At 46.0% G+C, this 20893-nt stretch overlaps 1 protein-coding gene across 1 annotated transcript; it reads right to left on the bottom strand.

Moving 5' to 3' along the window:
* Nucleotides 1-673: 673 nt before the first annotated feature.
* Nucleotides 674-20839, bottom strand: SNAP29 (synaptosome associated protein 29). The gene is made up of 5 exons (XM_081122583.1): nucleotides 20279-20839; nucleotides 11123-11319; nucleotides 9313-9398; nucleotides 7169-7267; nucleotides 674-4689 (listed from the first exon to the last, which is right to left on the bottom strand). The coding sequence occupies exons 1-5, from the start codon at nucleotides 20513-20515 to the stop codon at nucleotides 4532-4534; spliced, it is 777 nt and encodes a 258-aa protein (XP_080978709.1). The 5' UTR covers nucleotides 20516-20839; the 3' UTR covers nucleotides 674-4531.
* Nucleotides 20840-20893: the final 54 nt, after the last annotated feature.

The following is a 20893-nucleotide window of genomic DNA, read 5'->3' on the forward strand; positions in this document are numbered from 1 at the left end:
GGGACCTGCCTACCCTCTCATGTCATCTCCTACCCACTACCCAAACTTTAGCCTTTTCTCTACTTGCAGCTCCCAAATGTGAGCTACCTGATTTTTTCACTTGTACTTCTTTCTATATAAGGTTCTTTCCCTTGACTTCCCAGAAAAGTACGTTGCCCATGTTCAGACCCCTCATCATTCATTATTTGTAATGATGCCCAAAGATGGTATCTTTTATCCAAAGATAAAACCAGGGTAGCCTTTGGGACGTGGGCAGCTAGTCCACTGATGGATAAAATTTCCAAAATGGCCTAGCCCGGCCTACAGGTGCTTTCTCAGGTATTTCAGATCTAGATTCAATTCCTAGGTGTGTGGTCAGACTGAAGACAGAGGCAGGAGAGTGGAGCCAAGGCTAGGCCCAGCCTGTTCTCCCTTTCTTGGTTGGCTGCAGTGTTGCCCAGGAGAGAAGCCTGAAGCCCTGATAGGGAACCCACTTGCAAAGTAGAATGGCCAGCAATTCTTTATCCCCTTGCCCCCAACAGGAGTACTTCTTGGCAGTGTAAACAGGGGATGACTATGGCCCAAATGCAGCCACCATGTTTTATACCTCCCGTCAACTAAGTGGTTTTACATTTGATAGTAGTTAAAAAAACCAAAAATCGTGACATGTAAAAATTACATGAAATTAAAACTTGTGTCCATAGATAAAGTTTTATTGGAACATGGACATTTACTATGTTGTCTTTGGCTGCTTTTGTGCCACGATCATGGAATTGAATAGTTGTGGCAGACTCTTTGGCCTGTGAGCCTAAACATTTACTTTCTGGCCCTTTACAGTTTGCTGAGCCCTGATCTAGACAGTTCTGCAGAGGGGGCAGGGAGGCAGGAGACAGATGAGGGTTCAAGAAGGAAGCTTCTTCATAGGCTGAATGTGGCAGGGAGCTAAATGTGGCAGTAGTCCATATGTAGGACTACTCAACAAGGAGGATTCCCCTCCACCAAGTCTTTGAAAATGACTTTGTAGGAGACAGAAGTTTATTAAAAAACTTCACATTTTATTTTATGGAATATGGTCATTGTTAAATTGAAAGCATGGAGCATAAGAGCTGTTCTGATTTAGACTCTAAACAAAAAGCCCACCTTCACATGAGCACTTTTAATAACTAGATCATGATTCTATACATAAGACATTTCATCCACCAGAGCGGAAGATGCTCAACAACATTGCTAACTTTAACAATTCTGCAGAAAAGGTCTCTATAGGCAAAGTATAAGGTTTTTACTAAATTGGTGTAGTGTACACTTAAAATTACATATTCATAAAAAGTTAGAGATTAAAATGCACTTCTGCAGTTCTTTTCTTGCCACCTGAGTTAAATTCAGGTCTCTTTTCCTACAGAATGCAAAAAAGACAACCCCACTGCTAAGTTACAAATCACTAGATGTTAGAAATCGTTTCCTCTGGAGGAGAATGCACTTATTTTTAAGTTAGTAGCACACTTAACACAACCAACCTAAAGTTAGAAAAGCCACTTTTTTGAAGGCACAGTTTGTTTTCAGCTTGACTGTGGAAATAAAAACCTGTTTCATGGGCCCCATCTGGCAAGAAGGATGAGTTCACTGGTCTTGTCTGTAGTACCAAAGCCCACCCCACACGCAACCCCAGCCTGGGTACCTCTGAATGTCTCTAGAGGGTTAGAATTGTTTTTTAATCACCACCATCATGTGCAAAGATCCTAGAGACTCCTCAGGCCTCCCTTTGTTCTCTGAAAGTGCAAACAACTTTGCTTTACAAAGTAGAAGCAGCAACAGGTCCTTTGTGGGCATGGGAGCAGGGGTGAAGACCCAGCAGAGAGCTGCTGCTGGCCAGAACATGGCTTAAAGGCAGTCCCTCGGCAGAGGCCTTAGAATTAGGGGATCTGAACAAAACAAAATGAAAGATATGAGGCCTTCTAATATGTCAGAGGAAGACAAACTTCTATAAAAGTGAGGGCAACTCTCCTTCCATATGCTTGGGTTAAAAAAATGGGGTGATTGGCTTCTTCAATCCAAGAAAGACAGGGAGGGTACATAAAATAAGGTGCTACTTTGCTTCAAGTCAGTTAAATCCCTAATCCCATTAGGCAGATGGAAGGCTGCTGAAGAGAATGTTTGGCAGTGGGTGGCCTTTAGGGGCAGAACCCTTAGGTCTGAGGTATGATGACTGATCCCCATGAGTCCATGCCTGATGATAATAAGTAGAAACAATTATTACATGGAGGAAGATGTTAAGAGAGGGGAAAAAACAATGAGAATGAGTGAAAATGTACATACTGGCTGCTCTGTACTCTGGATTCATGTTTTAGCAGCCTTTTTGCTAAAAGCCCTGTGAACTTGTTTAGTTTGGGCTGGGTATGTTTAAAATTTCTCTTTTACCAGTCATGAAGAGAATAATCATGAGCTCATCTGATAAATGTCTAAATTACCTTTAACTGCATCCTCACGTCCTGGGATATTCATAATGACATGCATCAGATTCCTGGAGGTGGCTGCAACTTGACAGAAAGTATCTACTGATGGAGGCTGTCGGTATTCTTAGGAAGGACATGCATTATGGGATGTACCTTTACCAAACAAATTGTTACATAAATACTGATGAAGTGCTGCAGCACTTTAAAGAAGTTTCCTTTGCTTTAAGGGACTTTGTTTATAGGCTATAGAATGGATGTGGTGAAGGTCACTTAGCCAGTACCATGTTTCAAGGTGAAAGGCACTGTTATTTGAAAGTTTCTGATCTAAACTGTCCTTATTAAAATCGGTCCCTTTGACCATTTTCACCATCTTCAAAGTATTTTAATTACTTTACTTTTTAAAAGGACAAGGGCCTGCTCAGCAGGCATGGCTCAGGGGCTGAGCATCTACCTATGACCCAGGAGATCTCGGTTTGATTCCCAGTTGGGGCATATGCCCAGGTTGCAGGCTTGATCCCCAGTGGCAGGTGTGCAGAAGGCAGCCAATCAATGTCTCTCTCATCGATGTTTCTCTCTCTCTCTCCCTCTTCCTTCCTCTCTCTCTCAAATCAATAAAAACATTAAAAAAAAAAACACGACAAGGGCTTTGTGGCTTCAATTATTTTGTTGGAAGTACCAACACAAAAAAACTCATTTAATTGTAGAAATCAATTGTAATTAATGCTTTTAAGTGATTCTTTTTGTAAAATGAAAGAACAAGCCAGGCCAGTTAAATATGATGATGTCTGGGCTTTCTCTTTTAGCCAAATCCTTCTATACCAAGTTAGCATTATTTGTGGAGTTCCAGTCCTGAAATTGGGTGGTAGAGAACCAGGCACTGAGTCGTCACCTTGTAAGACATGCAACGAGAGTGAGTGGGAACCCTGGATGGGTCAGGAGAGCCCCAGAGGAGTAGAGGGCTCAGTGTAGATTGACCACTGCTTGGCCACGTCTGTGTAATGCACCATTCCCACCAACTTCACAGGGCCCCCAGTTGGTCAGCCAGCACAGCCTTGAGCTAGTGGAGAATCTACTCTTAATTAGGAACACAGAGTCAGAGATGAGGGTGCATGGAGAAGGGATTACCCAATTCCCTACGTACTTCCAGGTGTCACAGCGGGCAGGGCTGGTCTGAATCCCTGCTAAAATGCACGCCAAGGATGGAGGCCAGGAGGGGAAGAGATGACATTTGTCAACAAAACAGCAGAGAATCCCACCCTGGCTGGTGTGGTTCAGTGGTTAGAGCATTGCTGCAGAGTGAAGGGTCCCGGGTTTGCTTCCTGGTCAAGGGCACATACCTGGGTTTCAGGTTAGATCCCTGCCCTGGTTGGGGAGTGTCCTAGAGATAACCAACCACTGTGTTTCTCTCACATCCACGTTTTTCTCTCTCTCCCCACTCCTCCCTTCCACTCTAACAATCAATGGAAAAAACATCCTCGGGTGAGGATTAACAAAAACAAAGCCACACACACACACACAAAAACCCAACAAAAAAGGCTGACACAATCCATTTCTGAACCTCACACTGATGCTTTTCCAGGAGGTTAAGAGAATTATGTGCTCAGCGTGCATTCGTGTGTGTCTGGTATGGGGGAGGGATGATGACTGCTAAATAAAGGTGTGGGAAGGAAGGACCCTCCCGCACAAACAATGGTTCACAGGGTCCCTTAGCACTCTGACTCACAGTAAGGCCTAGGAATGAGATATACAACAAACAGGGACTGAAATTCTGCCCACATCTTTCCATATGCTCACTGAAGTGAGAAATGCAACTTTTTCTTCTCATTCCAGCATGGTAATAATCAAAGGCCCAAGATATTCGAGGAGATTGTGCTCAGACTAAAACTCTAAGCATTCAGTTCAAAGAAGTGAGCGAGGTGTTGGCTCTTAGAAAAAGTGGGATACACACTTCCTCGTAACAAAATCTCTTAAGGCCCACTCTATTATAACATTTGCAAACATGTTAAATTACATACTAAAATTATAAATGAAATTTCTTGGGAGTTTAAAAGAAGATCCTTCAGATCTTTTCATCATAATGGAGGGGAAATTCTTCACTGTCTTTAAAGCTGTCGAACTTTTCTTTCTGTGCTTTTTATATTGACATCTAACTTGTCCACTTTGTTTGTGAGGCGGTCAATGATGTCATCTTGCTCCTCAATTTCTGTCTGCATCCCCAGGGCTATGTCCTTCAGCCGGCCCAGTCCTGTGGACAGCTCATCTGTGGGAGAGGGAAACAACATGCAGGCCTAAGCAAACAGTAATGGCATTGGGAACTGCTGCTTGTTCTTCCCAGGTGTTCAGTGACATTTAGATTAGGAAGTCCTCTTCCTCACATATCAGAGCTTTGGGTGCATTTTCCAAAATATGTGCAAGTGAAAAGAAAATAGGTTTACTCAATAAAAATATGTTCTTTTAAAAAAAAATGTTTTTATTGATTTTTAGAGAGAGGAAGGGTGACGGATAGAGAGATAGAAACACTGATGAGAGAGAAACATTGATCAGCTGCTGCCTCCTGCACACCCCCTACTGAGGATAGAGCCCGCAACCCGGGCATGTGCCCTGATTGGGAATCAAACCAGTGACCTCCAGGTTCATGGGTTGACACTCAACCACTGAGCAACACCAGCCGGGCAAAAGTAGTATGCTCTTAATGTAAAAGCCAGTCCTCCCCACACCACCTATCTAAGATAACCACTGTTAATATAGTAGTGTTTGTCCTTCCAGTGTTTTATAAAGTGCATATAGGTCTACACAAATTTTCAGCAGCCTTTGAACCTACTAGTAAATTGCTGCAAATTGCAAGATCAGTTAGTAACCATGGAAAAGAGTGCAGAGGGGCCTGGAAACAAATTCCCTTCCTAGACCCCATGGTGAGTATCTGGGAGAGGTATATTGGTTAACAGCCAGACTTGCTCTTCAGGAGCAAAAACCCCATGTCAGTGGGTAGTGACTGCTTTCCTTCCCTCCATCTCTAGCTTCCTGAAGCTAGAGCAAGCACAGATCCAGAGTGAAAAATATGAGGATCCCTGTTTGGAAACATGTCTGAGAGACAGACCTTGGAAGCCCTGTCCAACAGGAGCCCCTGTATCCACCAGGCTGTACCCTGCTGGTCCACTCTGCAAAGTGGCAGGAGAAAGACGGGGGAAGTCCCTGCCCTGCCACCTGGGATGCTCTGCCAGAAAACACATGAACTACAGATGTTCCCACTGGACCTAAATGCTGTGAGGTCCCTTTACCTATGTTATGAAAATTCACATTTCCCCACATTCATTCACTCAGTTTCCCAGAACCATGAACATATGGATGCTGCGAATGTTCTGGGGTACAACAGTTAGCTAGCAATTCCCAGAACTGGCCTGATACCATTTCCTTTGCTTACTTTGTGGTCAGGAAGAAGGCAGTGGCCTCTGAACAAGCTGGGTGCACAGATCCCTGCAGCCCGGTGTCCCCATGTCAAAAGCAATGAAGTGCTGAAGATGCTGAGTTCCTTCAGAGAGGCCAGCTGGCTGAGCCCCAGGTAACTGTGGAGTATACTGCTTTTGACAAAGGTTCGACCCTTGTGCTAGGTTACATCATTATTGTTGAAGTTCAAGTTTAAATTAAATGAGAGCCCCACTTCCACCCCAGGGGTCCTGGGCAGGCCAGAGCTCACCTAAGGAGCAGGGTCAGAATTTGCAATCAGGCCCAGTGGAATTAGCCCGGATTTCCCCACAAACTACACTTCCCCTAGGCAGTTCCTGTTCATGGAGCAAAGGTCAGAGGAGGCAACACTGATGAGACACCACCTAGAATAAACTCATGAAAGCTGCTCGCTGGTCAACCCCTACTGTTGGCACCACACAAATCCATTTGAACTTCAAACAGCTGACTTCCACTCCATTAAAAAAATAATCATTGAGTGCCTGTCTGCTAGGCTCTGGGTGTAAAGTAAAGACAAACTGAAATATTCCTGTGTTCCTGGGAAGCTATAGTCTGATCAGGAAGACATCAGATATACCACTATAGTGGGAACAATAGGGTGCTCTGAGAGACAAGAGGCGGCCACATTAAAGAAATGCTAACAGCATGAGAAGGAACAAGCCTGCAGAGTGGGAGGAAGGACACTCCAGGTAGATGGGGCAGTTGGCAAGAAAAGAACTCAGAGCTACAAAGTGGTGAGGGCAGGAGAGGTGGAGAGGCAAGCAGGGGCTAGAGGCCAAGGCAAGAGACCTGCACTGTAAGGAACTTGGCTGCCAATGTGCTCAAAGGGCCAGATGAGTGCTGCTCTTACCGGGACAGGCAGTTTCCTATGTGCTTGATGGTGTCACTGATGTACCCCTACCCCAGTCCTCCAAGGCAGGTTCTGTTCCTTAGCATGGTTTGCAGGGGAGGAAATGGGGCTCCACATGCCAGGTGGTAAGAATGAGGTAAAGCAGGGCCCAGGCTCCATTGTGTGGCTCCTCAGGGACTCTGGGTTCATTCTGATGTCACAACCCAGATGGGAGGTGAAAATGAAAGGAAGAAAACAGACTCTAAAGAGTGAGGGGTAAGATGGACACACATCTATTGGATCTGACATGTGATAAGGGAGAGGCAGACACCAGGTTTTAGTCCTGAGAATCTGGATACCTTCTATTGCACTGGCTCAGCACGAGCTACTTAGAAGACAAGTATCTCAAATAAGGGACTGTGGAGGCTGGTGAAGCTTCCAGTCTTACCTAGGTTGCTGTCGATCTTCTGATGATAGGCTCGAAGGTGTGGGTTCTTCGGGTAAGCCTCGGTATTCACAGCAGAAACGGCCCCTTGAGGGATGGAGTCTGAGTTTAGAAAGAAATACCAATCATCAACTGATGTCTCTAGAAATTCTACTTCACCAAATTAATCTCAATTTGGAAAATGGGTGGAAGGAATAAGGTGGTTGGACCAGAGGCCATTCGAAGAGATGAGTGGATAACATGCAGGGGCAGGAGCACTAGGCAGGCTTGTGAGGGAGGGAGAGATGCTTCCTCAGGGCAGCCCTTTGGAGATCAAAGACCTTCAACCTATGAGTGACTGGTCAGATACTGGCACACAAGCTCAGAAGACAAAAATTCATATAAGTAATAATATGGCACTGGAACAGCAAGAATGCACAACCACACAGACTCATGGACAAGGTCTAAAAGACAAGGTTTAGAAATCAAAATTCTGCCCTGACTGGTGCATCTCAGTGGTCAGAGCGTTGGCTCGATCTCCGGTCCCATCAGTAGGGGCTCATGAGGGAGGCAACCAATCAGTCTGTCTGTCTATCTCTCTCCGCACCTCTCTCCCACTCTTGCTAATAACCAATGGAAAAAATATCCTCCAGTGAGGTTTAACAACAACAAAAAAATTGTTGTTTTATAAATGGGATGATGGGCGACTTTTTTCTTTTTGAAATTTATTTCTATATCGTCTTCTCACTTCAAACAAAATAAGGAAAAAAGAAATGTTAAATTATGCACATTTGCCTAGAAATAAATCTTCCTTGAACTCCAGTTTCTAAATGCAGAGAAAACAATGTTTGTTTTCCAGTTTACATCTTTAGGGGAAATATCCCCTTCAGACTTAGTGTATTTCTTCTAGCACAACCTACCAAAGCCATTCTATACGTAGTGTCCTTTTCTGTTTCTGAGTTTCTCAATACACACCACACAAATAAAAACTCCCTTTAATTCATTACAATCATGTATTTTAGGTGTACGGCTCCTGCTCCACTTCTCCAGGGTATAAAAAGCTCAATTTTTTCCCAGGGTTATTTTTCTTTCATTTTGTCCTGTGGTTTTTTCCTTTCCAAACTGAACTGTGTCAATCTTAGTCTTTCCTGACCCCAGGCTCTTTCTCCATTCAGGCATCTCCTTAGCTGTGTCAACCATGACAGTGGTAGATTCCAGTGCACAGGAAACATTTGGTTTCTGGAGCCCTCCCAATGTGCCTGACTTTCTAGGGGTCTACAGGAGCCCCAAGGAGGCCGAAATTCCTTTTCAGGTAAGGGATGTCTCAAAGGGCCTGCCATTTGATATTAACAGGATGATTTCACACAAAACATTCTATCTTCCACACCTTTTCTATGCTGCTGCTTCTCCCTCCACTCAAGCTTGGGGGCTGTATTAGTCTCCTACTGCTGCTATAACAAACAGACTTATCCTTCAGTTCTGGGGGTCAGAAGTCCAACATGGGTCTCACTGGGCTAACATCAAGGTGTCAACAGGGTTCTGTTCCTTCTGGAGGCTCTTGGGGAAAATCCAGTTCCTAGCCTTTCCAGCTTCCAGAGGTCATCTGCATTCCTTAGTAATGGCCACTTCCTCCATTTTCAAAGCCAGTAGCACAGCATCTTCAGTCTCTCATTATGATACTCCCTCTTCTGCCCCCCTTTCTACTTAGAAAGGACCTTTGTGATTACACTGGGCTGAACTGGACAATCCAGGATAATCTTCCCACTTTAAGGTCAGCTGATTAGCAGCTATAATACCCACTGCAAGCATATTTCCTTTTGCCATATAAATATTCACAGAGGATCTGGGATTAGGATTGGACATCTTCAGGGGACCATTATTCTACTTACCACAGGGGTTTTCCTGCAGCTGGCTTTTCACTGCCAGAACTCAGGCTCATTTTTAATAGGTCATAGGCTATCACTTTGTTATTCCACCCTCCAAAGTAATACACACCCCCAGCTCCCTGAGAGCAGCACTGGGTCCCTAACCCGCCTCATCCAGCATGTGGGATGACAGTAGCTGAAGCCCCTGTGTGCCCCCACCCACCACCCACTCAGGGCCAACACCAAATCCAAAGGTCTCCCCATAGAATTCAAATGTGGGAGGGCGTGCAGGTCCCCACTAACCTGAGTCATTCAGCTTCCTGAGGTTTGGGTGGCTGGCCTGGTACTGTGCCTCCTGTTCTTTACTTGTACTTATAGCTTCTTTCAACCTTTTGATAAAAGAAAAAAGGGAAACTTTTAGAAAGGATAAACACTTATGACAGTACAGTCTTGTCAAGTAATGCCTGTGTGAGGAAATCAAATGCCTCCTCTGACTAAAGCAGGGATTCCACCAGCACCACTTGGGAGCCCCACCAGCCATGCACAAGCTTCCGAGACATCTACTTCAGAAGCGAAGCATCTGGTTTGGTGGCCCTCCCTTAGGAAAACAAGAATCCTAGCCCCAGGTAGAAGAGAAGCATATGAAACCACCCACTGGGTACTTTAGACTGGGACTTAGCAAACTTTGATCTGCAGGCCAAATCCTGCCCACCACCTGTTTTTGTAGGGCCACACGCAGAGAATGGTCTTTACAGATGTCCACTGGCAATCACTTAATTAAATGATAGGGAACACTAACTATGAAGCTCAATTAAGAATTTCAGTCTTCTCATTAGTAGACCTGTATTACAAAACTTTAGAGATGGGCCTGGCTGGGCTGCTCAGTTGGTTGGAGCGTCATCCTGTACACCAAAGGCTTTGGGTTTGATTCCCAGTCAGGACACATACCTAGGTTGCAGGTTCGATACCCAGTCGGGGCATGTACAGGAGGCAACTGATCAATGTGTCTCTCTTACACTGATGTTTCTCTTTCTTTCTCTCTCCCTCCCTCTCCCTCCCTCTCTTCCAGTCTCTCTAAAAATCAATGGGAAAAAAATATCCTCAGGTGAGGATTAACAAAACAAAAAACAAGCAAACAACAAAATCCCTCTGAATTAAAAGAGACACACACAGAGAGATGGTTATGGAACCTGTGTAATAATATTACATCAAACATTTTTTATGGGTTAAATGGGAAGCAGGCTACAAAACCAAAAGAATACAGATACAATACAACTATGAAATCACTGAAGAAGACGAAAAACTTAATTTGAAGTTTTTGTGTTATGGTAGGTTAAGGTGCAAATTTTCTGTAACATGGCCACGTTGCTTTTATAATAAACAGACATTGATCTGAGATACGAGTAGTACTATTTTAGCAGAAACTTAATTCTTTTATCTTTTAAACACGTAGCATTAAAATGCCTGTCAAAATCACGTGTATTTTTTTAAAAATATGTTTTTAGTGATTTGAGAAAGAGAGAGGAAAGGAGAGGGAGAAAGAGAGAAACATTGTTGAGAGATCCATCAATCGGTTGCCTCCTGCACACCCCCTACTGGGGACTGAGCCAGTAACTTGGAATAGGAATTGAACTGACCATCTCTCAGTGCATGGTATGATGCTCAACTGAGCCACACCAGTCAGGGCAAAATTATGTGTATTTTAAAATGAAAATCAATTGGCAACTTGGATTAAATATGGACAAGTTCACTATAAAGACTTTTCAAAGCAAAAATTCAGTGAAGTGAGTCACACTTGTACTGATTAAGCTTTCTGAAGTGAACATTCTCTTTTTCAAATTACTGGGGTGACAGTTACTGGAGCAGTAATTTATTGGAGACCCAACTGATGCCGAATTTGCAGACTAGATGTCAATTAAGTGAAGGTAATCGGGAGTGCTGGAGAAATGTTTCTTGTTCCACACTGTATGAAGAGGAATCCCTCCCATTGAGAAACTGACAAGGTTCCTGGATTCCTTTAAGGCACTACTAGAAGTGGCCTGAGAGTTTTGGCCATTTGCACTAAACCCCACTTTCTGCTACTTCACATCAAGATGGCTAAAGACCCACTCACCTGCTGTTGGGCTGGGGGATGAGGGTGTCATTCTGTTCAGGTGGAGTTTCTGCTGGTTTAGATTTGAAGTAATTGACAAACCCCCCAAACACACTCTTAATGCTGTTAATGTGCTTCTGGCTGATCTTCAAATCTTGGTCCATTTTGTCCACCATCTTCTCTGTGCGTTCTAAGACTCCTCGCTGACGGACGAGCTCCTGGGAAAACCAGAGGTGAGGACATTATTTTTGTAATTATCCCTCCTTTATAGGACCAAACACAGCAGGCTCTTCAAAAACCCTCAGTGAGCACATATGGGGACAGAAACCATCATTTGTGAGGGGCGTGCTATCCTCTCTGACAACACATTCCTTTGTCTTCCCCTCCCTGCTCTACCTCTACTTGCTTGCTTTCTTATTTGCTCTTCAGTCTCTTTCCCCTCCTGCCCATGACGCTGGTTCTTAGGACATTGTTAAGATGGATGAAATGTGCTTGTGGGGGTCAGAATGCAGGGCCTGGACTGGCTGCAAATCCTCTCTAGCCCTCCCCTTGGCCCCAGTAACCCTTATTGGCTTTGACCTGGCACTGCCCCATGGGCTATGGTTTTATACTTTCTTTTTAGATATGGAAGTTCCCATGGAGTCATCTGGCTTGGGTCCTGTCTTTAAACTTTCATGGACTAAATTTTGGGGTCCTTTCTGGGCCCTGTTAGTGCCTAATTCCAGCTTATCCATAGCTTCAGTTTTAAAACCTGTAACAAGCCCTAGCTGGTTTTGCTCAGTGGTTAGAGCGCTGGCCTGCAGACTGAAGGGTCCCAGGTTCGACTCCTGCCAAGGGCACAACATGTAACTTGGCTGCAGGCTCCATCCCTAGCCTTGGTTGGGCCTGGTCGGGGCATGTGCAGGAGGCAACCAATGGATGTGTCTCTCTCACATCAATGTTCTCTCTCTCTCTCTTTCTTTCTCTCTCTCCCCCCCCACCCCATCTTTCTGAAAAGCAATGGAAAAAATACCCTCCGGGGGAAGATAAAAAAATAAAATAAAACCTGTAACAAGAATGACCGTCACAGGGCCTTTGCACATGCTACTTCTGCTGCCTATAATGCTCCCCATCTAGGTACTTGTATGACTCCATTCCTCATTTAATTTGAGTGTCCATTCAGAGGCCACTTCCTCAAAGAGCCTTCCCTGAACACTTTCTTTAAAGCAGAACTCCTCCTTGCACCCTCAGCCCTTGACCTGCTTTAGTTTCCTTTATAGCATGCAAATTCTATGAGGCAGGGACCTGCTTTGCTCACTGCAAATCTGCCTACTGAATCATGCTCTGTGCCCATGAGAACCACCTGGATCTTATTCCTCAAGATCTGATGCTTCTGGCTGGGGATGTAAATTCATCACCAAAGAAACACTAACACTTTCCTTTATTTGTGCCAAACTTGTTCCAGCGCCTATCTCAGGCCATTCTAACCATGTCCCTTCCCAGTGATATGCCTTTCTAGCCGGAAACCTCCCTTCCAAACCTCCCAAGTTTTTTTTTCTTTTACTTCATGATGCAGCCCCTGCCTTCAGCTGCCTCCCTGTGTCTCCCTGAGGCTCAGCAAAGTAACTGTGCAAATAATCTTTAGAGATGTTCTCTCTCTCCTTTTTTAAAAAAATGTTATTGATTTTAGAGAGCGGAAGGAAGAGGGAGAGAGAAACATCAACTGGCTGCATCCTGCATGCACCCTACTGGGGATTGGGCCCCAAACAGGGGCATGTGCCCTGGATGGGAATTGAACAGACAACCTCTTGGTGCACGGGACAATGTTTAACCAACTGAGCCACACCAGCTAGGGGGCGATGTAGTTTTTTAAATTTTATTTATTGATTTTAGAGAGAGAGGAAAGGAGAGGAGAGAGAGAAATATTGATTTGTTGTTCCATTTATTTATGCATTCACTGGTTGATTCTTGTATGTTCCCCAACCAGGGATTGAACTTGCCACCTTGGGACGATTCTCTAACCAACTGAGCTACCTGGCCAGGGCTGAGTCAATATATTTATAACGGTCCAATCCCACCCACCTTATTTCATATGTTGCAGAAAACAGAAGAATCTGAAGCTGAAGAGGTACTTAGTGCAGCTAGGGGTGGGAGTGGTGGCCAGGGCTCTGCTGCCCACCAGGAGGCAGGTTCTTGGCTTCCCTAATAGTGAACTCTCCCATCACAGTTCAGCTCGTTTTACAAACTACTTGCCCTCCCACCTTGGCCTGTCCACCTCAATTTGGAGAGCCACAGCACTAACAAGCACCTGACAAAACCTTCCTCAATTTACAGTGATATTTTATTTTTTTCTGTTTACAAGTGACACAGTCTTTCAAACTTTGAGTCTGCGTCACTGTGCTGACTCAGTAAGGAAATCAAACATCTTATTTAGGTGTTACGACAGAAGTGCAGAGAAATATGTGGGGGTGGCTTATCCTGCTGTGAGGCGGGAAGGCCAGGAAATGAATGCAGCTCTGGACGTTTCTGTGAACTGGAAGCTGGTGTTTACCAGAGGTGATCTGCTGGTCAGGAGGCCAGCAGAGGAGGACCTTCTACTAAAACCCTCCTCCAAGGCAGAGGAAAGGACAGGACTCCTTGTACCTGTGACCTAGTTCTAACCAATGAGGAAGAGGGCTTGGCAGAACAAATACCAAGAATGTCAGGACAGAAAGGATAGGCCCTGCACTCCAGCCATTACGAGGCAGGCCTCAAATGCTCCTGTCCCATGGCATGCTCTCATCCCTCAGAAGGGGGTCACGTCATGTCTTCTCTATTAGTTCCTATGAGAATGGGAGGTCACCTAAGAAACTGGGCGGGGGGAGGCTGTGAGCTCTGCAAAGTGCCCTCAGTGTAAAGGGCACAGATACAAAGCTCTTAGCTCAGGTGTTAGCATTACAGGTGATTCCCCCTCTCCCTTGAGCCCCAAAAAGTTTTCTAAAGTTAAACTAGAAAAGATGGTTGAAGAAAAAATCTGGTTGGCTGGCAGTACAATGCTGAGGGACAACAGAGAGAAAGAGTCTCAATTCCTCTTTGGTTTGTGGCTTTCTGTCAAGCACAGAGATTCCTGACAGAATAAGAGGAAGCAGAAAGGTGAAGACCTGTAAGGGTGTACACTGCCCGATGCGAGGTGGCACCTGCCCGATGGAGTATTCCAAGCGCCATGTGAGGATGTGAAGACATCAGGGAATCATGGCTGGCAGCGTGATCTTTGAAAAACACACAAAATGACAGAGGTGCTGCAAGATACCCACCAACACCTATTATCGAGCATCCCCTCTCTGCCAAGCACTGATCCAGGTGCGTGGGATTCAGGGGTGAATACCCCAAATCTCTGCCCTGATGGAGCTGACAGTTTAGCAGAAGACAATAAAAGGGAAGTTAAATCTGATTTTTCATTTGTTGATAACGCTGCGGTGCTGAGAATCCAAGGAAGGCAGCTGGGTCCCTGCTTCACTGAGCTTACAGCCTCATGAGGAAGACAGAAAAGAAAGCCATCACACACCGCGATAGATGGCTCTGCTAGGGACTGGTTTAAGGGCGGAGGTCAGGAAGGCTCCCCAATGGGGTGAGAAACTGAAAGCTGAGAAGTTAGGCAGTCAGAGGGTCAGGGTGGGGCAAGAGCATTCGGGCAGAGGGAGTGGCTAGTGCAGAGGCCCAGAGCGGCAGGGCCCGCTGGGGGAACTGAGAGGGGAAGAGAAACTGTATGTGGTGAGCATGACGGAGCAGGTGGGGATGCAGGGCAGGACCCAGCAGGGCTGTGATGGGGCAGAGCAATTGCCTTCAAAGGGCAGCAGTGACCACCAGACTCCAACCCCAATTCACAGCCAAGGCATCTCATAATGTCAGATGGATCTCAGCATCTTCCCTAAGTCATGCTCCGAGTTCCTGAGGGAAAGGTGTCAATATTGTTTCTCATATTGAGCTTGTAACTGAACTTAGGTATCAAATGGTAAGTAGGCAGATGTCAATTGGGAGTAAAAAAGATGAATCTAGAAACTTGACATTTATCTTCATCATGTAGCTCCTCTCCCAAAGAGCACACACATGCACAGGCATTGGCAGGGGCACATGAACATGTGTGGAACATGCGCAAATCTGGGCTCAGTGCAGTAGCACTTGAGTCTTGTAGCATGTCTCATAGTGATAGCATGAAGTGATTCAAAATCATAAACTGAATCTTAATTGCATAAAAAACCCACCAAGGGCAAGGTGGTGATGTTGGTGCCCCTCACAGCATGTGTGCAGGCAGACCCAGGGCCCAAGTAAAGGACTATCTCAGCAGAACTGGAATGTCCACATCCTGCAGATTCCAAAGAAAGGCCTTGTGTGCCGTCTTACCCTTCCTCGAATTACCCTGATAAGTGTCTTTGTTTCTCTGAGTCCTTAGGCCAGATAGTTTATGCAAACGATGTGATTTATGGTTAGGGCCTTGGCTTGACTTTTGGAGGTGTTAGGACACTTAGGCCAGCCAGGCGGGCAGCCAGGAAGCCATGTAGGCATCCATGTAAACATGGCTAACCCCCAATAAAATCTCTCGATCCCCAGGTTTGGGTGAGCTTCTTTGACTGGCAATAACTGTGTGTGTTGTACATCATTGTTGGGAGAAAGAAGTATGTGTTGTCAGTATAACTCCAATGGCAAAGAACAGCTGGAAGTTCACACCTGGTCTCTCCTGGACTCTGCCCTATGAGCCTTTTCCCTTTGACAATTTAATCTGTATGCTTTTACTGTAACAAGCCTAACTACAAGTTTAATAGTTTTGCTGTTAGTCCTAAGGAATGATTGAACCTGAGGGTGGTTTTGGGGACCCTCAAATAACATCTCCAAAAGCATCTCCTGCTCTCAGAACCACCAACTTGGAGGTGGAAGGCTGGAGAGCATACAGCCCCTCAGCTTCCCAAAGCACATAACCTGGTCAGCAGAGCAAAGTCCCTCAGGACAACATGGCAGCCACCAGTGGACATTTCAGGAAGGAGCAGCAGATATGGCCAGATGCCACATCTCTGGTGTGGGATGTCTAACCTAATGGAATGGTAACAACTCATCCTCACAAGGAGCAAGTTTACCTGAGATCCCAAAATTTTCCAGTCAAATTCAATCACTGACAGTTCATGAAAAATTAGTCAAAAAAAAAAAAATCCAAAACAAACCTACTAGTGAAGATGTAGTCCAATGACATTTCTCTGTCAGAGTCCTTTACACCTGGTAGAAAGCCTGAAATGCCTAAGGAGGCATTTTCTGGCCATTAGGAGGGAGATTTCATCCACAGCCATATAGATCAATTAATTCTTCCCATCAATCTCACTTCAACTTCCAATTGATCCTCTGCTCCCCCCATTTTCTTTTTCCTTCCCTTCCTCAGGTCATTTATTCACCTGGAAACTATTTGGGGAGCACCTGTGCTGAGAAGTGTGGGAGTACATGGTTGAGCAAGAGACTGCTCCTCCCCCATAGCTAATATTTAGAAACCTACCGGGGAATTACTTAACCTAGCAGACGTCTTACCCCTCCATCAGCTTTTGTGTCAGGACAGGGTTGTGCTAAGAACTATGGTGACATCAGAACCACCACAGGTTGCCTTGGAGGGGAGGCTCTGGTCAGTACAAACCCTCATTTGGAGAGGGGAAGGCTCTGCTCCAAGGACAGTGTCCAAGAGAATGGGGACCCCATCCTAAGTTACGGAGACACCCTGAAAAGATGGTCACGTTGGCCTCTGTTTCTGGGCTAGGAGAGTATTCTCCTCTTGTCCACCTCTCTGAATTAAATGTTCAGTGTGGCTTCAGTAACTACTGAATGTTGGAAAGACACCAAGAAGGCAAGTGTGGCCCCTGCACAAAACAAGTGTGCAGGAAGCTGTGGCCAGAGCTGCTGGGTGCATCATGTTGAATCCCACTGAACACTACTCCCTTTCCACTGATGTTACCGCACCAGCTGTTCAGGCCTGGGTCTAAAGTATGTTGCTGGATTCCCCTGAACTGAGATCCTGGACCCCACAAAATGTCACTGGAGCATGCTCAGCTCGCTGCCAGAGAAGACATGAAGTGCCCTGGGCAGGCTCCTCAGCCAGGGTGGTGAAAGGGTGGACAAAAACAGCATCCAAGCAGGACACAAAGAGGCTCACCCAGAGGTGCAAATGACTCAAATGCCTATCATTAGGGCACTGGATACATAAACAGAAGACATCATTCAATGGAATATGGCATAGTCTAAAAAAACAAAAAAAGAGCAGCCCAGCCAGTGTGGCTAAGTGGTTGAGCATCGACCTATGAACCAGGAGGTCACAGTTTGATTCCCGGTCAGGGCACATGTCCAGGTTGTGGGCTCGATCCCCCGCAGAGGGTGAGCAGGAGACAGCAGATATCAATGACTCTCTCATAACTGATGTTTCTATTTCTTCCTCTCCCTTCCTCTCTGAAATCAATAAAAATATACCAAAACAAAGAGCAGCACATCATATATTGCTATGGAATAAACTCCAACCCTATTAAGCAGACTAAAATGTATAGAATGTTTCTGCTTAAGTTAAAATTCAAAAAAAGACAAAAGACTGTAAGTATGCTTGTATACACAGAATATTTCTATAAAAACATCTAAGGAACTGATAGTAAGAGGGAGCAGAGGGATAGGAGTAAACTTCATACCCCTCTGTATGTTTTTAAATTTAAACCATGTGACTGGATTATGGCTTCACAAAAATTAAACCTTAGGAAAAGAAAATAAATATATCACACTTGCGAAATAGGAGAAGAGCTGAGCGGTCTACAAGTCTTTCTATGGTTTCTATGTGTTCATCAGGCCAGCCAAGTATGACCCACTCTGCTCTGCCTACTCCTCTGTCCGCTGGTGGTCATGACCTCTGTGTGAAAAACAAACCTCGCCAGGTTTCACAGAAGGGCAGCTCTCCTTCGCTAAAGGTGATTTGACTAAGTAATTTTCCTACTTCTGCCACATTGGGACTAAATGATGACCTTCCCAACCCAGTATTATCTGTAAACTCCTATCCTCTATAAAAATCTGTCTTGTTTTGGCTTGTTTCATAGTGCTGGGTATCCAGAAGGCACCCGTCTAAGCTGGGAGCTGAGCAGGTTACTCAGGTCTGCTGGAAACTACCCAGTGCACTGAATGGCAGGAAGAGCTTACCTGTCACACCACCACTCCGAGGGGAATGAAACAGTGATGAGATTCAAAGACAGTTTGGAGAGCATGAAGTAGAGTGGGGCAGGGGTGCTGACCATTCCTGCCTCTGATAATTGAGAACTTAGAAAAATTCGACATGCAATCATGCTAATGAGACAGCCTATCACTGACCATTCATGATCATATTGTACCTCTCAGAGTAACACCTGCTTGGCTCAGGCTAAGCCTCAGAGGCCTGAGGTGCCAATCTGTGTCTGTTCTCACAGTCCTCACTATATAGAGAGAAGGACCTCTGGGGGCAGCATGGGGTGTATCAACATAATACTTACGAAACAACTCACATCTTCTATGTTTTTGGCTCTCCTGAGTTATGAGAACAGATCTTCCCTCTAGACCACAAAAAGCTCCTAAGCTGGCTCCTCTAGGCTCTTACTTGTACTCATCCTGTACATCACTTCCCTGCCCAGGAGCCCCGGAGCCCAGGAGCCCCGGAGCCCCGGTTCCAGGCCAGTGCCTTTGCGCTGCCCCTCTTTCCCCTGGGAACATCCCTCTTCCTCCTCACTCCTCTGCTCTAAACCTTAGCCTTAAAAGGCCAGATTCAAGTTTATCCCCTCTTATGATACCGACCTTGTGTCATTCTGATCTCTTCATTTATTCTGTTTCCAAAAACATCTCTTTCAACAGTTCTCAGCTTCCTTGGGCCTGGAGCATTCAATCAAATGACCCCTCCGCCAGTGCCCTAAGACGTCAGCAATTTTCCTAAATCCGAGTCAACACTTTCCATTTAGACTCAAAAATAAGAATCCAGTAGATATGACATGTAAGAACCACAAGCTAAACTTCCTCAACAAGGCTAAGGACAGGAAGCTGAGCCAATGAGGGCTCTGTTAACAAGGAAAAGTAGGGAAGGTAAATCACCCAAGAAAGGGCCAATGGGGAAATGTAGGAGGACTACTTGAGAAGTTAATCAATAAACCTCAAAACTGCCCAAGACTGTAAGTGATCAGGTCAGAATGAACTTTGCCAGGGAAAAGAATTACAGGGAGACCCATGGAGAAAGATATTAGCTTCCAGCATTACCTTTCAAAGCTACATATGCTTAAGATTAATTATTCTTAGCTGACATAGAACAATCCTGCCCTGGCAGTGTGGCTCAGTTGGTGGGGGTGGTCCAGTGCACCAAAAGGTTGCCAGTTTGATTCCCGGTCAGGGCACATGTCCGGGTTGCAGGCTTGATCCCGGGTGGGGTGAGTGCTCCGATCTTGCATCAATGTTTCTCTCTCCCCCTAAAAATCAATAAACTACTCTATAAAAAGAAAAGAAAGAATAATCTGCACATAAGGTCCTCCTCTGAAATCATCTATAGATATGGAAAGAACTGACAAAGGTGAGTTGGAACGATGGGCCACACACCGTCTATTTAGATCTTTGTTTGGACTTGAAAAGTAAAGATAAGGCTCTCCACTTGCTCTGGCTTACTCAGCAGGTGTCCAGGCAGACAAGACCTCACCATCTCTACTGGCAAGGTGGAGAAGTCGTCACTGATGGGAAAAAACTCAAGGCCCATTTGCTCTCACGGTTCAGACACCAGCAGGCACACAGTCCTCACTCATTCTGGGTCACCAGGGGAGGAATGGCTGAAGCCCTTGGACCAGGCTTCTGACCAAAAAATTATGTAAAAGAAACAGACCCTCCATTTCCCTAACCCAGGCTCTGCTGTTCAGAATTTTTACCTACCTGGACAGGAGAGTATGGAGTGTACCTTTGAACCAGGAGAAGAAAAGAACCAACTAAGCAGTCTAATGGCTAAGGAAGATTCCTGGGGGCAAACTGCCTCTTTCAAGTACTCAAGATGTACATCTTACAGAGTTACAAATTATTATAAATCACCAAGTCACTAAAGTACAAGAACCTATTTTAGGCAATTAGAGAAGTCCCCAAAGATCGTGAATAAAACATTTCTTGACCCCTGTGACAAAGCAGACCGGCCGGTCCTGCCCAGCCCTGCTCCAGACTCACCTCTGAAGAGGCGACCCCGATCTTCTCGGACTCATACATGAGCGACAGGGACCTGCTGGTGCTGGCGACCGCGGCATCGGCCCTGCGCAACACCTCCTGCCGCAGGTACTGTTGCCGATCCGCCGGCGCGCCGGGCCCGTCGGAGAGGTCGCGGACGTCCTTCCACGGTGTCGGAGGGGCGCCCTCATCCTCCGGGTCGTCGTCGAAAGGGTTGTAACTTTTGGGGTAGGCCGACATGGTCCCGGCGCTCGGCTCCGGGTGGGCAGGCGCAGGAGGTGCTCGGCCGAAGTGAGGAACGGCCTTTCCGGGTCCGCAGGGGTCACGGCTGCGCTCCCGAAGCCCTCGAGCAGCGCCCACCGCCCTGCAGCCTCACTGCGCCGCCACCCTGCGTCCAGCTCCTCGCTCTGCCAGTCGTCTCCGCGGTCGCAGCGCGAGCTTCTTCCGCGCGTCGTGAGTGGGTGACCCCGCGTCTGGAGCCGACCAAAGTGCCCAGAGGCTTGGGGGGGAAACCACGCCGGGCGCGCGCCACCCGGCGGATCGCAAGGCTTCTCTCCCCCCTCTAGTGGTGGGACCGTCCCATGGCAACGCCGCACCCAGTGTCGGCAACAGAGAGGT

Source organism: Miniopterus schreibersii, assembly GCF_964146895.1.
Source record: "Miniopterus schreibersii genome assembly, chromosome: 20".
In the NCBI taxonomy this organism is placed as follows: Eukaryota; Metazoa; Chordata; class Mammalia; order Chiroptera; family Miniopteridae; genus Miniopterus; species Miniopterus schreibersii.

Bases quoted from the DNA above. Each gene is read 5' to 3' on its own strand.
- SNAP29 (XM_081122583.1), bottom strand. From the start codon at position 20,515: ATGTCGGCCTACCCCAAAAGTTACAACCCTTTCGACGACGACCCGGAG. The intron at 11,320-20,278 runs GTGAGTCTGGAG...TGGTTTTCCCAG, and splicing joins TCGGGGTCGCCTCTTCAGAG to GAGCTCGTCCGTCAGCGAGG. The intron at 4,690-7,168 runs GTAAGACTGGAA...CCTCTCCCACAG, and splicing joins GAAGATCGACAGCAACCTAG to ATGAGCTGTCCACAGGACTG.